The sequence below is a fragment of the Hippichthys cyanospilos genome, chromosome 12 (assembly GCF_059441005.1).
Source record: "Hippichthys cyanospilos isolate Australia breed blue-spotted pipefish chromosome 12, RoL_Hcya_1.0, whole genome shotgun sequence".
Taxonomy (NCBI): domain Eukaryota; kingdom Metazoa; phylum Chordata; class Actinopteri; order Syngnathiformes; family Syngnathidae; genus Hippichthys; species Hippichthys cyanospilos.
The window spans coordinates 17513612-17533706 of NC_142380.1; the positions used below are offsets into that span (position 1 = coordinate 17513612).

Genomic DNA, 20095 nt, shown 5'->3' on the forward strand with positions numbered 1-20095 from the left:
TGTACATAAGCACATATTTTAAACAAATGGCAAAGAATAGGATTGCAGGTACAAACACAAGCTGACGTGAGAGTGAGATTTTCTATCAGCACACCTGCTTTGTAAGTACTAAAATCATTTTGACACAACGTGTACATCACATGCACTGTTTAATTTATTGCATGGTGAGACTAATTTGCTTAAACTGTCTACCAGTGTTACAATGAGATGCCAGGAAATTAACACCCTTCTGATTAATCATGTGATATTACGTACTGTATTTTTCAGACTATAAGCCCCACCAGGAAAATTGAGAGAAACAAAAAAAAAAAAAATCAAGAATAAGCCGCACCAGTCTTTAGGCCACACCGGACTAGAAGCCGCAGGTCATATCAGATATTTATGCAGCAAGATGGTATTTGGAAGTTTTATACCTTTTTAAAATTGTTTTATTCAAAACTGATATTTTAATTGCACACGTACAGCAACAGTGTCAACATCCATTGCACATAATTCATATATATATATATATATATATATATATATATATATATATATATATATATATATATATATATATATATATATATATATATATATGTCGTGTTTTCAACATTGATTGTTGGTGACACCAGGTTAAACCACAAGCAGAATCCTTCTTTCACGGCTCTGGTTGCCTCGTTTATTGTGAATTTGTGGTGAAAACTGAAATAACAAACAAAAGGTGCATCGATCGTTTTACAAGAAACAACTAGACAAAATATATCTAAGGCAACACAATATATATATATATATATATATATATATATATATATATATATATATATATATATATGTACAATCACATACTATATCAAATTACACATCACACATTTCATTCCAAGATCTTATTCATTTTATACCAAATTTTTATCTTTTTAATACTATAATTGTAAAACTCTTTTTGAATACTGCCATTGATTCACATCTTCACTGAACTATAAGCCACAGGGCTCAGATCATGAGAAAAAAGTTGTGGCTTATAGTCCGAAAAATATGGTATATATTCTAGTCACTTGTTCCAGTATTAGTACAGTTACCTCTAACAGCACAGACAAATCAAAGATTTTGTCTTAAAAGCCATGACCTGGTTAGCAGATGGTTCTAGTAAAATGCTGCCTTCCTCTCACAGGCTAAATTCATGCCAGTTTGAATAAATGGTCATTTATAAAGTATTATAAACAGTGCCTCTAGTAGCTTGTCCTTGACTGGTAAAGATTGATACTACTTGGTCAATATCTGCTGGGATGGATTCCGGTGACCCTGCAAGGACAAGTTGTCTAAATGATGGAATTATGGATTTTATATTTCAGCAAATAATCAGGGGCTTTAATTGATTTTTTTTCTAATTGTCGATTGGCTCATCGACAATTTCCAATGTCCACCTCTGAAATAATCTTACCTATGTTTTACCATTAGTAAATGTAAAATAAATACATAAATGAATAACAAACAAATATTTTTCAAATTGATTATCCTATTGATTATTCCATCAAATACTTGAGTACCCCTCCGCACTTCACAACCCAAAAACATTAAAATATATTTAACTTTATTATGATCTACGTAAATTGGAATGTGAGTGGAAGTGAGTGTATGTTACTAATTATTATTTTTTTTTATTGTGAGTGGAAACAACTACTCATTAATTTTCTTCTATACAAATGAATATTTATACACCAAGAAACTGGCTATCCCAGAGGTGTCAAACATATGGCCCGTGGCCCGGTTCGAGCTCGCAATTTTTTTTTAAAATGACAAACTTGAAATGTTTTATGATAACTAGTAAATTTATTTTTTTATGACTAAGAAAGGTGTTGTACTTGTATTATTTTTGACAGTATTAAAAAAGAAAAATAAATTAGAAGTAGATGTTTTTCACACAAATGTTCACCATGACATAGACTCCTGGTCAATGCAGACCAGTTAGCATTCGTGGCTAGCATTAGAGCACTGTTTTTTTTAATTTTTTTAATTTTGATTCATTTTGGAGCAATCCCTTGAGGTGAACCATTTCATTTTAGAGGGGGTCCAATCCACAAAACACAAATCACAGCAAACCTACATAGAAAAAACATCTCTGTCCACAGTTACCCACCCCTCTCCGATCCAAACATATACAGACGTAATTACATTAAGTACATTAAAAAAAAAGGATGAGTAGACTAATCACCCACACACTGTGATAAGTATTGTGATATATTGGACAATGGTTGGAAAAAAAATAATCCATGGCAAATATATTAACGATGGCCACAAATGCCCCACAAATGCTTCATTTGTGCATCACTAAAAATGCACATGTATATTATTCTTAAGCTTGAAGCCTGAAGAGCCATTGAAAGCTTCTGTTTGGCGTTCAATTCGGCCATTTTATTCTGCTTTACGCATGTGCTTGACTTTGCTTGGATGTCGTCTCAATTTGCGTTTTCAACTCAAATCCAAAGGCTCAGATCCACGAATGCAAAGGGAGAGATTCATGCCAAGACGTGAAGTCGTGTCTCACGAGAGTCGTACTCATACGAATGGTTAAACAGGCAGACGCATTTGTGACAGCTGTCTAGCGCCATACAGTCATAAAAATATCACTTAGTTTGTCACATTCAACTTACTCTCTACCTATTGTTTCTCCTTTAGTTCGGTCAAACCATCTTGGTTGGGGATTTTTAAAGCTCATGTCAGTAGGCAGCATGAGCTTGACTTTTATTTCCTTTCACATTTATCTCGCTGAGACAGCAAATCATTGCTGCTTTGAAAGACCTCCCCAACCGCCACACTGTGTATACACACACACGCACATGCATACTGTGTGAAACACAATCCGTTAAGGCTTGTAAGACAAGCCTCAGTACACACCCTCTAAATATAATGAAAGCCTCTAGTAAAAGGCTTTCAGTTGAATTGTATTATGCAAATACAGAAAGAGCAGTTTGATTATCATAATATACTCTATCAAGGTTTATCCTTAAGTTCATAGCATCATAGTTCCGCATTAAAGTATTTGCTTAGTCCATCATCCTACATGGAGGGACAAGGAAAACATTTTCACATCAACTTAAACTCATAATTATCCAAATAGGATTATAATTGAAAACAGAGCTCAGGATTATTCAATGGGTAAGCTTGCACTTCTCCTCGGCATGGCAATAACAGTTTCACAAGGGTATTTTTGTAAAATCTTCGGTGAAAAATATAATAATATTTGTTTCATTTATTTTTTTTCTTACAGTATATAGGATGTGTATCGCTTAGCATGCAAGAGCTGTTTTTTTATCTGGACATCCAGCCCAGTGAACATTTCCATTTTGGTCTCATGTGGGGCTCACAGATTTCAACTGGTCATCCATGTCTGGGTCTCATATAAGCTGGATATGAGCTAACCCATAACCTCCTCTCGAATGGGTTAAAACTAGTTAACATTTATCGGTCCAGTCTGGGTTATGTGTGGGCTAATTAGACATGGATAACATCTGGTCAGTATTTATCGGTCCGATCTGGGTTACATCTGGACTAAGTGGGCTTGGGATAGAACTCTTTAACTATATCTGGGACCTGCGTGATTCATGTGTGCGCTAAGTGCGCACCTTTTGGAGCTGCTTAGCATGTATCGGTTCTGTCTAGCTAATGTGTAGGCTAAATGGGCATGGGTTGGAAATGGTTAACCATGTCTGGGGGCTGTATAGTATACAGTACATGTAGGTTAGAACTGGCCAGCCATGTCTAAGTGGGAATGCGTTAAAACTAGTTCAATAATTGGTCCTGTCTGGGTGATCTGCTGGCTAACTGGGCATTGGTTGGAACAATTGAAATTTAGCTCAGCAAAAATATGCATTTTATTAGGACTCGGTCCTGCACGTGTTGGAAATGTGTTGTGGTAATGTGTGAATTTTGTTTTATGGAACCATGACTCTGTATGGCATGATGACTTCTAAGTTACAGAAAACATGCTTGCAAACCAGCACATGCATGCACTGGGACTCAAACTTTCCGTGTACATTGGAGACGTTGGGTCAAAATGTCAGACTGACAATAACACAAGAATATGTCACTATTGAATATTTTCAAATCAATTGTCCTATTAATATTGCCATATTGATTAGCATTAGCATGTTAGCAATTATCATTTAAGGTCAACAAACACTTAACTAGTAGTTTGTTCACACATACAAATTGTTAGAAATATGGTCCACATGTTATACATCTTTAAAGTCCCTTATAAACTATGCTATGACCATACTTTATGAGTATATTTGAGAGTGGAGCCAGTAGTTAACTGCTATGGGGTCAATAACTTCCCTCTTTCTGTCTTCTTCTTGACATCCGACTGGGCACATTTAAGGCTTGACTGCTCCTAACTTGTTTTTGCAATACACTTTACCCACAATACCCAGCACTAATAATTGATGATGATAATGATTTTATATACCTCATCCTCAGAATTATTCATCCCCTTGTGAATTTTATTTTATTTTTTTTGACGAAACTATTTTTTCTTAGTTTCTTTGGCCTCTTAGTTTCTTTGTGAGTCATATGTGACCAAAAACAAATGAATGAAAACAATACACTATTCAAGAGATTCATAATTTCAATTTGATGTTATTGATTGATTTCCAGAAAATGTTACGTACAAAATTAATCATACTCCTTTCAATATCTCAACAAAATTGTCTCAAATGTGTAAATTTTGATATGTTAAATGCTATTTCAAGATGTCACCAGGTGAACAAATGAATGTTTTAAAACAAATGTGAAAACTTAAAATTAAAACAGTATTAAAAAAAAAAAAAAAAAGGATTTCAGTCATACTCGTCTTCTGGACATCATGGACAAGAAGAAAGACCTGTGGGAGGACCTGTGTTTGAATCTTGTGTGTTCCCACTGCAAGGGAAAAAGGGTTACTAGGCCATTTCCAAGCGGCTAAAAAAACACCATCCCCACTATCAGGCATGGGTGTAAAAACTTAAGTTTTATGGGAATGCTTCTCCTCCAGTGGCAAAGGGAACCTTGTCAAGGTTGTTGAAATTATAAAGGAAGGAGGATTACATGAGAGTCCTTCACAAAAACCTGAAGGAGTCAACTGAAAAACTCCAGCTCAGCCACAACTGGATGGTCCAGAAGGAGAATTATCTGAAACAAACTGCCAAGGTAGTAAAAAACTGGACAAGGGCATTGAGGGTGAATGTCTCAAAATGGTCAAGTCAGACTCCTGAACTGAATCCGATCAAAAACCTGTGGTAAACGTGAGGCCTTTGTCTGTAAACAATGGGCCAATATTCTACAGGAGGAATGCAATATATATATACTGTTCTGCTTGACACATACAGTAATGGTCTGGGGGTAGTTTAAAGAACAAAAGCTATGGTATTGATTATTAATTAAAACATTGGACTAGGCTATGAATGATTTTTAACACAGTGCATTTTGGTTTTCCCTCAATAAAATACCTCTTAGATTTTGCATTTCTTCAATTGTGTGTTGTTTTGATTTTTTATTCTTTTACTTGTTTGTCACATACTGTAAGTCACGAAGAAACGTGTGTGTATATATATATATATATATATATATATATATATATATATATATATATATATATATATATATATATATATACAGTATATATATATATATATATATATATATATATATATATATATATATATATATATACAGTATATATATATATATATATATATATATATATATATATATATATATATATATATATATATATATATATATATATATATATATATATATATATGTGTGTGTGTGTGTGTGTATATATGTGTGTGTGTATATACTGTATATACAGACACACACACACACACACACACACACAGATTCAAGAAGGTTCTGTAGAAATAGGCTTCTTTCTAACGGTCTATTTTAAACTGTTTTGTCGCTTTTGTTGTGATTTCTTTGTGAATTCAACAGCGGGTTCAAATTTCTTGAACCCAGACGGAGACTCTGGCACAGAGGCTGACAGCGAGCCTCAGCTGGCATTTTACACCGACCCAAACCGCAGTCGACGCCGGAGTCGAGGTATGAGAAATGGTAACGCCAACAGCGCATGGGGCTCAGGGGGTAAGGAGGACTTACGCTTCAATTTCTCTCATGGTTTGATAGTGTCACCTCCACAACGCATGACAAGTAATATTGATGGTGATTGCAGCAGGTGTTGGCACCAGTGTTACGTCTGCTTATGGTTATGAGTCCTTATAGACATAGTAAGTTAAATAAATGATTATGATTGGTGCTAATTGTACAGTATGAGAAAGAATGGTTTAGCAGTGGCTATGAGCATGTGCCATTGATATCATTGCATCTGCCTACATCATTGTTTCGAGAAATCAAGTCAGATCAATGGTTCCAAAATGATTTTTTTTTAAGTTTTGCATCTTGATACAGCACATTTTGAAATAATATTATGCACAAATATTATTTCCATGGAGGATGGGTCAAAATGCTGTCAAAGTGCATTCTTGCAGCACGCTTTGTCTGCATGCCATGTTTCTTGCAACTTTGATCATGTACTGTAATGATACATATAAAGAGCTGTAATGATCTCAACGAATAAGGCAACAAAGAAAATAAATAAGGGACAATACCATTAAAATAAAAGCTCCCATCAAACATGTTGCAAGGCTTATGCAGGGCTTCCAAGCCAATTATTCCTGCATAATGTGCAGCCATCAAGTTTGCTTTAAGAATAGGAGAATATAATAAACACCTCATAGCATGGATTTTCTTGGTTCCGAAAGCAATAATACAAGAAAATAACATTGTTTGAAAACATTGATGCTTCTATTTTTGTGCTTAGTTCAAAGTGAGGGCCAACTATGTCCATTGGTGAAGTTTTCTCTCTTTTTGGATATCATGGGGCACCGTTAGAAATGGGTGTTTGCACCATTGTGGATGTGAACACAGCTGGCTAGCTTACTGGCCATTGGAAGCTGCTCTTCTGATATTAAAATCAGTGTGCAATAGGTGTACAGCTTAGTTCAGAAGCAGAATGGATTTCACACTGTGTGTGAAGTATAAGTATCTGGTAATGCAAGAAGATGTGATCTAAAACTGGCCAGGGAAATAACACCACTTTCCGTTAAGAGAAAACTTGATCTAGGTTTTATGTTTGACTGGTCTACGTTAACCCTTTCGACCGATTTTTAATTTTGTTTAAATAAACGTATGGCATATAATCCTCATTTATAAGTCCAGGATACTTGGAAAATTTGTTAAAAGATTCCCACTTCCATCGATTACGTTACAGGCCCTGGGATTTTTTGTCCCATGGGTATTTTATAATAATAATAATAATAATAATAATAATAATAATAATAATAATAATCATTCATCATCATCATAGTATAAAGGTGCCAGAGAAATGAAAATAATCACCAAATGTCTACAATACATAGTAATCAGTGTAAATCTGTAGTCACACACATTATCAATATATTTCTGCAGTACTAGATGAGAAATTGTACAACGCAAGCTATAGAAACTATAGAAACTTTGCTAAATGGCACTAGAACCTGTAGATAGGTATGTAACGAACCGCTGGGATGCCATTTCATCTTATTGCTACCATTCCTATACCCACTGCCATTTTTTCAAAAGCACAGGGACGCATTGTCCCAATTGGAGTGAAAGGGTTAAACTTGAAATACTTAAATAAAACAAATAAAACAAAATTATTATGTTGTCATAATAAAAACAGATACAAAAAAATAAGTATTTTAGAATTTAAAGTCAAGGTCATGAGATCTTATCAGATCAGATCCAAAGTTTTGAAAGGGTGGCTTAACTTGAATGCCCAGAGAAGAGCCATTTGACTTTGCTTTCTAAAAAGACCACTGGAGAGACGATCGGTAGGAAGAATATTAGCGTAAATCCCAAATCGCTTGTGAACAGCTAATTTTGTTATGTAAATGAGGCACACCAAGGTTTGAGCTGAAGTTGCAAAAGTACTTTCTTTCGCAGGTGAATTGGAGTTAAAATCTTTCCTACAGATCGGCTCTTCGATGACCTTCATGGGTAGAAAAGCCAAATGCTGGAAATTCTAGCGTTTAAAGAGAAAAACAAAATGGACAGTTTAAAAACAAGCAAAGCAAAAAAAAAAAAAAAAAAAAAGGAAAAAAAAACCCTCTCAGGCAAAACTGCCATGATTCTGGTTTTAGCTCCACATCCTAGCTTGGATGGTAATACCCTACAAAGGTATTTCAGTGTCAGCGAGCCGTGCCTCATCTCAAGCTCTCAAAGGCTCGGGGTATTCATCCAACAACCCTAGCTTTTGGTGGCGAGCCGTTTGTTTCAGCTTCTATATGTAATTACCGGGTTTATGTTTATGTTGTATGCGTGATGGGATGTGATGCGGGAGGAATAAAATGTACTTTCAATCAGCACTTTATATGTCGTTGTCAATCTATCCCCATTCCTCTGTGTGTTTGTTCCCAGCAGCAGGTTCCCCGAGGAGCCCCATCAATAAGACCACACTGACTCTAATCAGTGTCATCAGCTGCGTGATGAGCCTGGTATACTGCTCTCACATTTCCTGCAGCCTCTCAGTACGTGTAATCCTCCATGTGCCAGAGCACCTCATTGCCGATGGTAAGGCTTTCAAAACAGCTTAAGATTTGGGATGCATTTGCCTCTGTAGTGCTTTAAAGCTATGCGCTGGAAGTTGGGGAGAGGTGGTGTGGGTCTGAGCTGATATTTTTGTGCTGCTCCCCAGAGAGTTCAGTCCACTAGGTTACTAACTGTGTGCAGGTGTTTGGTGGGTGAGCCGCTGATTTGCTTTGCACTCTGTGAGACAAAGGTAAATGCCAGGTCAATCACCCCCTCCCTGCGTTTCTCATGTGAGACAGCACAACAGATGTTTTCTCAAAGCATCGCAGCATTTTCAGGCCAGGTCACAGAAAAATCCCGCAGGAAGTCCATCGTACATCCACTTGCAGTGTCCCCACTTTGCTGTGCGGACAAAGTCAAAGCCCTACATGCACATTTGCCGTGTATTGATCAGTTTTATGATCAGTGTTAAGGAAGTTACTTCAAAACTGTAATCAATCATTTATTTCTTCATACTGTCATTTTAAAGTAATTAGTTGTTTTATAATATTACTATATTTGAAATGTAAGACATGACACTACTATTCTATTACTTTTATATTACTCTAACTAACATAACTGGAAATATGGATGTGCCATTCTAAATGTAGCCCATTACACACATTTCACATCCAGTGGAAGGTTGGCCTAAGGCTGAAAACAGTACAAATCATTTAATCTGACAAGACATATAGTAAGACATGAAAAGATACAAAATCTTTTTTGTCATTTAATCCCTTTATTACTTGGCTTCAGAGCATAGTGGTGCATTATTTACGCTTTCTACAGAAACAGTTGGTGCATTCCACAATTTCAATTCAAATTTATGCGGCTAGGATAGGGACAGACGTTTCCAAAATAGATGGTTTTGGTGGGACTGACATTAGCAGCCATCCTACAACATCAATATTGTGTTTAATGTACTCTTTAATATTAATTTGTATGCTTCTTGATACACATTGACCAGAACTATTTATAGACTTATAGACAATTTTACTGTGCAAATAAATTGGCGTTAGCTTACCTTGTCATTATTGCTAGTTGCGACATTAATCTTGCTAAGAGGGTTTCCAAATGGTGGCGGATTCACTGCAGAAAGCGAAAGCTTATCTCCTGCATACGACATACTCTGCCACAAGTCTCCTAACCTCTTTATGTGGCAGTGGCGTGCGTCCCTGAGCAAGAGAACGAACGTTTTGCCTGCTTTGCTTTTATACCCCACTCTCAATCATCCGCATGTTTTACTTTTGCTAACTTCACGTTACTATGGCGCCGCTCTAAATGTTTTGTCAAATTACTGGGGCTATATGGCAAACAGGACAGCTCTTTAAGTGTGGCACACAAAGTCCACTGAACTAATATATTCTTCTTGTCTTTATCTCTGACGAAATGAAAGTAACTGGCGTATGTCCAGCTTGTGTACGAATTGTCCTTATTCAACCTGTCATCTGCTGAATCCGCACTCATCTCTGCTGTCATAGATACTAATAACTGGAAGTAAACATTTTGCCCCAGAGTTTTTCTTTCGTTCTTGCGTTTTTTGTGTGAATTTAGGGCAGTAAAACATCATTTCAGGTTAAAAATGCATTGTAATGTGTTGCATCACTCTCATTTGAAGCAAGTAAAATATTACTATTTTGTGTTTGTAATCATCACATTATCACGTTACAGCAAAAAGTAATGCATTGCAGTAATTACATTACTTTTGTAACATATTACTCCCAACATTGTCATGTGGCGTGGAAAAAATGTGTTAGTGAAGGTATTAAAAAAAAGGAATTGACGATGTGCCAATCCACCACATATTGGTGAGGTGCAGCTCACTAGCTGTCATTTTCCTGAAAGCCGCACTCACCACTAGCTCCTCAGAAAATACTGGGCAGGAAAAAGACTGGCTCACTGCATGAGACAGATCCACCTCTAAAATGCGCTCACATCAGAGTGACTAGAAATTATTGATAGATTTTTCCGTCATCGGGATATTTTGATGGAAGTATGTCAGGCTATTCAGACATGTGGGAACCGTTTGAATTTTTGAAAAAATCTGTCTCCTTTAATAATAATAATACTAGGAAGAAGAATACAACTAATATGTCCTTCCGGTGTCCAACTGTCACATCACTTGCCGTAAGTTTATTGTTATTATTTTTCAATCACATAAATATCTGACCAAGTGTGAAGTGCTTCCTCATTGGCATTTTTCAACAGCCACACGAGTGAGCTAGCAGTGCCCATATATTATAGACTGACTAGCCTCACTCATCTATCATGTGGAGGTCTGATTTGATTCAGCAAGCTTCTGCTTGCCAATGTTTTACACTAGCCCGCCAGGGAGACATTAAAATTCAGGGGAGTTGTCCATGGAGGAAACTTTGAAAGAAGAGATGAAAGATGGTGAATTTGCCTGTTGAATTACAAAACCAGGATCGATTTAGAATGTTTCCATAAATGTCTCCACAATCTTATCAGGCTTTATTTGATGTCACGGTGAATCAAATGAAAATCTGTATTCTTCCGCTGGGGCAAGACGCTATTAATGCCAACAGCTGGCCAAATGTCTGCCCACAAATACCGTTAGGACAAACTCGGCTTCTTGTTTGCTGTTAACATCAGGGGAAGCAATTATTTGGAGATGGTTGTTTACTAAGATAGGGCTATCTTTGCTGTTTCGGAAACAGAACGCTTTAAAATGAGGAAATCTGACTGAGCTAAGGGTATAGAGTAGTCATTGGAACGTTAACTTTTGGAATTAGTATGTGGTCAAATTAGTGGTTGAAGATGGTTCTTTATAACCTCACGAATAATTGGCATAGTCAAAACTAATATACTTACGTACTTTTGTTTGTTACTTACATCTGTTACTAGATTGACCTTGGTCCTCTTTTTTTTTTTTATAACAGAACAGAGCAAAAGTCTTTTAAGAGAAAAACATGATAGGTTTTCTTTCCTGAAATTTCTTTCCTGAAACAAGCACAAGAATTATAGTCATTAAAGTCATTAAAATGACAAAATGATGGTAATTTTAGACATATTTCTTTATCTTATATTGGGTAACATAGTGTGTACATACACCCAAATGATGGAACTAATGTTGCAAAATTATTTGAAGTTGCAATGCTTGATTTGAAGTTTTTTCTTTTTTTAATACAGCTGTATATTAATCTGCTGAATTAATGTCACAAGGTGTGTTGCTTATCAGCTTCAATTATACCATTTCCACACTGTAGAAGTACGTCCTACAGAACGTATTTCTCCACGTAAAAGTCGACCCCATGCATAAGTCGACCCCCCCCTCTTTTTTTTTTACTTACTTTGGGTGAATTTGACAAAAACACTGGTAGAAGTCTACCCTTAACTTTAGTGGTTGCACTTATCATGACAGACCAATTAACACATGGTGCGTGTTATTAAAATGACGAAAGGACGGTGTTTTTAGACACATTTCTTCATCGTACATCGAATAACGTACTGCTGCTGTTATGGGGGAGGGGTTGGGGCGGGAACGAGACGAGTGCGAGGCAATGTAGACGCAAATGCTGAAACTAATGTGGCAACAATAAAAATGATTTAAAGTTCCAATGCTTTATTTTATTTTAGAAAAATATGAATTTGTCAGGAAGCCCTAAAATTTATCATCACTATCTGACATGTCAAAAACCTCCTCCCAAATAACTCCTGGACGTCCTCTTCTCACTCCTCGTCATTTGCACAAACATCCTCGTTCCTCTTCCATGGGTAGTCATCTTCAGACCCGCCCAATATGTTTTAAATTGGCGGTCTTTGGAGATGATATGCTGAATATCCTACTTTGGATGTTCTTTATCAAAACAACGACTTTTGTGAGATCAGAGCGTGGAAGATTGCTTTTTGCTTTCTCGCCCCGCCTGCTGACATCCATGCCATCTTGTTCAAGCACATAACCAAGGGCTGAAGGAGACAAGTCAAGCTTTTCCTTTTCATAATGCGTCAAAGTCCACTGAAAAAAATGAGCCACGCGGCCTCGTTGTTGACAACAAAGAGGCAATTGACGAAAGAGCATTTCTTGCAATGTTCTGTGTAAACACTATAAAATGGATGCATAGTTTATTGAATTATAGGTATATATAATAATTGTAAGCCTTGTAAATGATATTTAACCTATTTTGCAACCAAATTAATGTTATTCAAACACTGACGTTGAAAAAAAATTGTCTGTTCTAAGTTATGCGGTAATAAGTCGACCCCCCCCCAATATGAAGGTTGAAAATGAAAATGAAAAATGAAAAAAAACTCAACTGGTGTTCTCAGAGAAAAATGCTATTTTTTTATTTATTTAGAAATAGTAATAGCTTTCCAAGTTTTTTTTTACTTTAACTAGAAGCAATCAAATGAAAATGTTCCCAAATGAGCAATTATCCTTTTCCTAGCAGGTTCCAACAGACAATGCACTAAAAATGATTGCAGGTGCACATGCAGGGGTTACAGCATCACAAAATCCACAAAACGTGATGTGCAGGCAATCGTCATTGCATTTTGGGGCCAGGTCATATTGCATTGCCCGCCAAACCATCGAACCACTTCCGGACCCAGTCTCGTGGTGCAGCCGACCAGCGCGGCTTCACATGTTCAGGTCTTTGCCCAAATGTCGAGCACCTCAGGGAAGCTTTCATGGACACACCCCTTCTATTCCTCACCGCAAGTCTCGTAGCATTTCGTTCCATCCCTATTAAGAAGCTAATATCTAGGCGAAAGGTTCATGCCTTCAAGATTTTAAATAGGCATATCACTTAGATGAATATTTTTGTCCTTATCAAATAATTGTATGAATATTTCTTCATAAATGTTATATCAAGAGTGATAATCTACATATCAGGACATAAATGTAATGACTAATTAAAATATTTATAAAACACCTACGTTAGAGGATGCGTCTAAACCTTTGACCGGTACTTATTTTCATTTATTTTGCCATATTCCAATGAGGATTGTTGAAATTGACAAATGAAAACACATTTCTGAACTGTAGTTTACATAACATATTGACTTTATCAAAAGTCACAATATCTGACCTCTGCTGTTGCTCATTATTAATGTGTAAATTTTTTTTCTTGCCCACTCGATCTCCACTTTTCACCTGCGTATTTTGTTGTCCTCCCCCGTCCTTAGGGTCAAGATTTATTTTGCTGCAGGGAAGTCAATTGGATGCCTCTGACTGGCTGAACCCGGCGCAGATCGTGCTCTACTACCAGCAGAATGCCAGTGGGCCATGGGTAAATGAACTGTGCGGACGACGACTGCTGGACCCATGTGAGCACCAGTGTGATCAAGAAACAGGTAAGGCATACTGGATAGGCGAATGATTTTTTTTTTTTTTTCACCTGGGACACTAGCTGAAAAAATTTAGAGGGATTTTGCTTCCTTCATTACAACAATCTAAAACATACATTTATTGATTAAAAACAGAAAAATATGATTTATGGTGACTTTAGAATGTCCCAGGTACAGCTCATTTATTTTACACAGACACAGTGGTACTTCTACTTACGAAATTACGAAATTAAAGTGATTTTGTAACACGAATCTTTCATAAGTCTGGGCAACTCCAGTTGAGCTATGTCAAAAGGTCTTTCAGGGAAACAATACTTCATTATCAAGACACTAAATCGGAGTGTCAAAAAATGGAGCATAATTAAAGATGAATTAAGTGGCACATGTTCTGCACGTCTTCAACGAATGAGGATGACAAAACTATTTTAAATATTTACTTAAGACTCCTTTGTCACATTTTAGTTATAGATACAATCCTATTGAAAGAAAAAAAACTAATGTGATAGTGATATGTGATGTAAGACAGGCTTCGCAGTAGTGATATTAATGAGTGTGAAACACAGTGTCTTGAGTGAAAACGCCCTAATTTGATGCAGAATACATTTAGATTGGCTGTCATGAGGACCTTTACCAAAAATCAGCATCTATGGGGAAAAAAAAAGTCAAATGTATAATACTCAATCTAACGTGCAGTTTTACCGCACATCAGATGTTATACTCGTGTTAAGCTACTGTACATCATGTTTTATTCAGGCCAGCAACCATATTCAATGTCTAAATAATGAGAAGAGCATGCTGATAAAACAGAATTGTAAAATATTGTTGTATAATGAGCTCATCAAACCTCTCTGCCAGTGATTTTATTTTGATCTTTACTTCCCCCAAATCAACTGTGCACCCTGTAAAATAGAATAGTATATCTATTACCTATCCATTATATATCTGGTAAGCAGCAAAGGCCGACAAAAGCGTACATTTTGGGTAATTTTGCCAGTACAATTAGAGTACTTTATACACAGCTGTTGATTTGTTTTTAATGACCTTTATTCTGTGTGGACGGTGATGATTTCCCTTCGGGCCGACTGTGGCTGGGGGTCAAAGTTCATATGGACGCATAATTTTTTTTTTCTTTTTTTGTATGTGTTGTTGTACGTACAACGTAGAAATGTGTTGTTGGGCGAAATATATGAACTGTACATGTTGGCATTTTGCCATTGGCTCCTTTGGGGGTCAAAGTTCATATGGACGCATATTTTTTTTCTTTTTTTTTTGTATGTGTTGTTGTACGTACAACGTAGAAATGTGTTGTTGGGCGAAATATATGTACTGTACATGTTGGCATTTTGCCATTGGCTCCTTTGGGGGCTGTGCTGCAGCGTCGCGACAGAAAAAAGGTCCGCACGTGTTTTCTCGGCAATAAAGTTCCAAAAGCGGTAGCGGGGTGGGCCGAGTGTTCGCTTGAGGGTGCTAAAGACTCATATTTCAGCTTAGTCCAACACAGGCCTTGCTGCCTTTTTTGTAGGGACGGATGCACGACATCCTTTTACAATAACCAACCACTTCCTGCTTCTCCATACCAAAGTCCGTATGTTTTGTATCCTAATTGTGTTTGTTTTTGCCACCTAAAAAAATTCAATCCCTTTTCTTACAGTTCAAATCATATTTAGATTGAAGCGACAATTTTTTTTTAATTTTTATTTTCTTACGTTTTAAATGAATTACATTCATTATTTTTTATTTTCTTATGTTTGTGTTTAACACAAGAAATTGCTCACTGAAAAGAAGATTCTGGTCCACACCCAAATTTGCATTGTTTGGCTCTAGGCCAGGTGTGTATATATATATATATATATATATATATATATATATATATATATATATATATTTTTATTCCATAATTAAAAAGTTTTTGTGAGTAAATTCAAACTCAGCAACACTTTGTTTTACTTGTTGCATATGTGACAGATCTACTATAGTTGTAAAGCGGGCATCAGTTATTTGCACATCATGATGACGGATAAATAATATTTCGTTCGCCTTGAAAATATGACACTTGATGACGGAAAGGGGGCGGGGCTCTGACGAATGAAACCAGCAACCACAGGAATGGTAGTGGTACCTGTACTTCTGAGCGCCTGTCACAAAAAGTTCAGACCACGAGGCCTCGGACATTATCACAACTGTTACTTTTTGCACCGACGTGTTCATCTTGACTCTTTTCATCCACAACACCGAATAACAAACGTACATATTCATATAAACACAAATGTAACATACCACTTTTGGTGTTAACGCGTCGGTAGCACTTTTACTCTTAACTTCATATAGCGCCATCAAGCAGCATTTGTGTGCTAGTGGAGCTCAATTCGATGGTGAAACTTCCCAACAAAACGCTAATCCTGATTTGTAAATCAAATCACGTAGGCCAGAAGCAGCGCTTCATTTCCTCCCGAATCAGTTCACGGACTGTATTTTGTATTTTGGACAGTGCTGAATTAGAAAAATACATTTAAAGTTGCTTTCTAGTTATGCCCGTGATTTGGTCCGGCCCACGTGGTGAGAGATTTTTGTCCATGCTGCCGGCCCGCAAGCTAAAATGACTTTGACACTCCTGTGATAAACTCTTGAGCACTAGGGCTTCAACGTTGATTTTATTTGAAAAACTCCAAATGTTTTATGATTAATAGTAGTTTTTATGTTTCATGATGAAATACCTTAGTACCTATAGCAAAAAAAAATGGAAAAAGCCCATTAGCTGGGATAGAAGGAGTTGATAGCCATGTTGTTCTCATACTATTTTGAATATCATTAGACTTAGCAAAACACTCGTAAAAAGGGGAAAAGCCCACCATTATTAGCCCCTTATCTCACGAGCGCCGATCCAGGCAAATAAGCTCCTGTGGCTGGCGATCTAAAGGGTCGATTGCCGTATGGACTCACGACGTGGGGGCAGGGAACTGGTACTTTTACCCATGGTGATGATTTGAACAAGGTGATATTAATGCACAATTCATTTCGTTCACCAGTAAAAAAAATCTTTTTATTTTTTACTAACGAAGGGTTTGGTAAATGAGCATATGAAACTGGTGGGGTTAGGTGCCATTCTGACATTTCAATGATTGCAGCTGGACGTGTGAAATTTTGTCTACAAAAATACATCACTGTCCAAGATTCAGACCATATAAAAGCATTCTAATTGCTATTTTTGAGTTTTCAATAGGATTTATGACATTGATTTTCCGGCCATTTTTGCAACATTCCTTTGAGTAGCGCTCAAACTGTGAGCAGACAGAAATTTCTTTGTTGAGTTTCGGTTCGATAGTAGGTGGCGGTGGCGGACTCTACTGTAGAGATCAATTCATGGCTAGGTCTTAAAAGTGTCATCATCACTTCACAGGCTACAAAGACAGAACGTAACATTTTTATTTTTTGTAATGAAGTGAACCTACAAATGTATGGACAGAACTAGTGCCACTGAAAAAAAACAAAAAAACATTAATACCTTTAATACACCTATAAAGCATTTACAAAATTATGAAAAAAAAACCGCAAATGTGTGCACAAGGACTAAAGATAGAAGATGAGAGTCGTATTAACTTCTTACCTTATCTTTAAACAAAGAGTGCCATCTAGAGGAGCTAAAAGTACCAACAGAGCTTCCTGGTCGCTATCGTTAATGACTTTGATGACTTGACTGTTGTCCATTACTTGTTGGCGCACCAAGATTAAAGCCAAGCATGTATACAAATTATGTCAACATTTCGGACAAACATACTGGGAGTTGAAATTAAAAAAAAAAAAAAAAAGACTTTACGAGCAAGTTTGCAAATCTCAATGAATTTTTTCCTGGTTAAATAAGGGAAAAAAAGGTCTATTTTTGCCCAACCTTCTGCCACAACTAGAGGGCAACATTTGACTTTTTTTTTGTGTTCAGTCATTCATCAAGTGCTGGTCTACTTCTGTCTGCACTTATACTTATTCTTTTTCCCGTTTTAGTACTTACGCTTGAAGTTATAACCATGTCAGTGGTTCTACAGTTAGGCTAGGTAACGCGAAAAACAAAGCCAGCTACCCTAGGCTCTATTACTCCCATCATGTTTATTATTTCACATCTGAGGGAATGCAGGGGGTAAGAGTGCAAAAAACAGTCATGTTTACTGGATTGCATTATCATGCTTGACATGACACTCAAATGATGGATGTTGGTTCTCATTTATAACTTCCTTCCCTAAAACTATAAAAGATGGTTTCTTTAACATTTGTCTAAAATTGTATGAATTTCATCTGTCAATAGACTACAAGTAAAACAAAGTATTGTTGATGTTGAATTTACAAAAAAAAAAAATGTCTTTAATTCAGGAATTAAAACACTTCTATCTTGCATTTCCTGGCCAAGAGCCTATCAGAGAAAGAATGCAAATTTGCTCTCCAGCCATTAGTTACTTGAAAAAGTGACTGCCATTGCAGTGGAAATGCATCCTAGAATGCTCTTATCAGCAAGAAACCTGAAACCAGGACTAAGAAAAGGAACAACTGCAAATAAATATCCGGTAAAGTCACCTGTGTTATAGCTGTGAATTACATGTAGTCAAGTGATTGAACCAAGCCAATTGATTTACTCAACTAAACATATTCTCTACTGCTTGGTGTTGCTGTTTAGTGACTATTGTCACATTGACTGCAGGCTCATTAAAGTTTGTAAGATAAAGATACAGCAATATTGCAGATAAACATCCAAGTCAGTTCAAATATATTCTAGTAAGCAAAAAGGAGCATGACGGGCTGACGGACATATGACGGACATCTGACGTAATGTCTGTCCCGAGAATTACAGCGACGGATGAAAATTACAATTCAGACATTTTTAATTCATTCATTTCATTTTTAATGCATTCCCATCATCCGTCGGACGGTCAGCAAAATGGGCGTCCATTGTCAGTGCTGATGGAAGTGCCTACCTCTGCCATTTGGTATCCTACTCCATATGGTGATTGCTGGTTTGCCTATATCCATGTTGTGCTACCTAGCTTTGGCTGATAGACATGTGTAGCCGTGTCGGCAGGGTATTTCAATCAAAGCCAAATGAAAGTATGGTCTTTACTGAGCCTTACTCTAGGCATGCATCTCAAAAGAGGTGTGTCAAATCTACCTTATCATACTTGTTCATTCGGTAACCAGTAGTGTACGAACTGATTTTGGTCCAGTATACAGTTTTGTTTAAGCCCTGCTCTGTGACATCCATAGCAAAGCTGTTAAAAGTAGGGGCGCTAAACCAATGGCTCATGATTGCAATGAGCTGCACACCGTTATCATCCTTAGCACATTTGAGCTAAGTTTGGAACATGACTGTAGGGAGTCTTCTCACATTTATAAACAGACAAAAGTGTTTGTCTGTTATTGAACAGAAGCCTTATTTTTCAGGGGATTTTTCAATAGCCTTATTGTCACCCAACTTGGGCTGACTTTGAAAAGTGTCATAACATGAATATAGATTTACTTTCAACGCCTTAAAAATGTTCAGTTGCATCAGCCCTATACAGTATATATATATATATATATATATATATATATATATATATATATATATATATATATACAGTAGTACCTCGGTACTCGACCATAATCCGTTCTGAGGTGGTGGTCGAGCACCGATTTGTTCGAACACCGAAACCAATTTTCCCATAAGAAATAATGGAAAGTATGTGTGCACAAGTAAATGTGCACAAGCAGTACATGATAAAGATAAAGATAAATAAAGCATTATAAACCATTTTGTATAATTACTTATGTTTTGGAGAGTGGTTGATGGCATACAGGAATGGATGTGGAGAGGACGGGAGGGAGGGTTACTCCTTCCATGATGACGCTAGCTAACTGCGACGCGAGGTCGGACACTCGTACACCACGTTCATATTTTGCTATAATTTCCTTCTTCAGTTCAATAGTGGTCCTCATTGTTTTCCTCTTTGCCTTCCCCTTATCACCGTCTTTCTTTGGACCCATTAATAAGGGCTAGAGCAACACGAAAAAGTTTAAATCCGGGAAGAAATACTCGAACAAACGTCTTACTCCGCTGCCGGTCTGAGTTGAACTGGCGCTTACCCGCTGGCCGAGAAGGGCCGAGGAGTGCATTCGGGTCGGCTCGGCTAGTCGAGAACCGAAA

General features: G+C 36.9%; 1 protein-coding gene across 8 annotated transcripts in view; it reads left to right on the top strand.

Annotated features, from left to right (window-relative positions):
• Nucleotides 1-20095, top strand: part of astn1 (astrotactin 1) — a 369637-nt gene that overhangs the window by 99607 nt on the left and 249935 nt on the right. For 5 of the 8 annotated variants that reach the window (XM_088430421.1, XM_088430422.1, XM_088430426.1 and 2 more), the window contains 3 exons: nucleotides 5953-6102; nucleotides 8479-8628; nucleotides 13771-13938. In XM_088430421.1, the coding sequence (XP_088286547.1) occupies nucleotides 5953-6102; nucleotides 8479-8628; nucleotides 13771-13938 (468 nt within the window). Of the gene's footprint in view, nucleotides 1-5952; nucleotides 6103-8475; nucleotides 8629-13770; nucleotides 13939-20095 lie in introns of all 8 variants that reach the window. The other 3 variants (XM_088430425.1, XM_088430429.1, XM_088430423.1) reach the window with 2 other exon arrangements.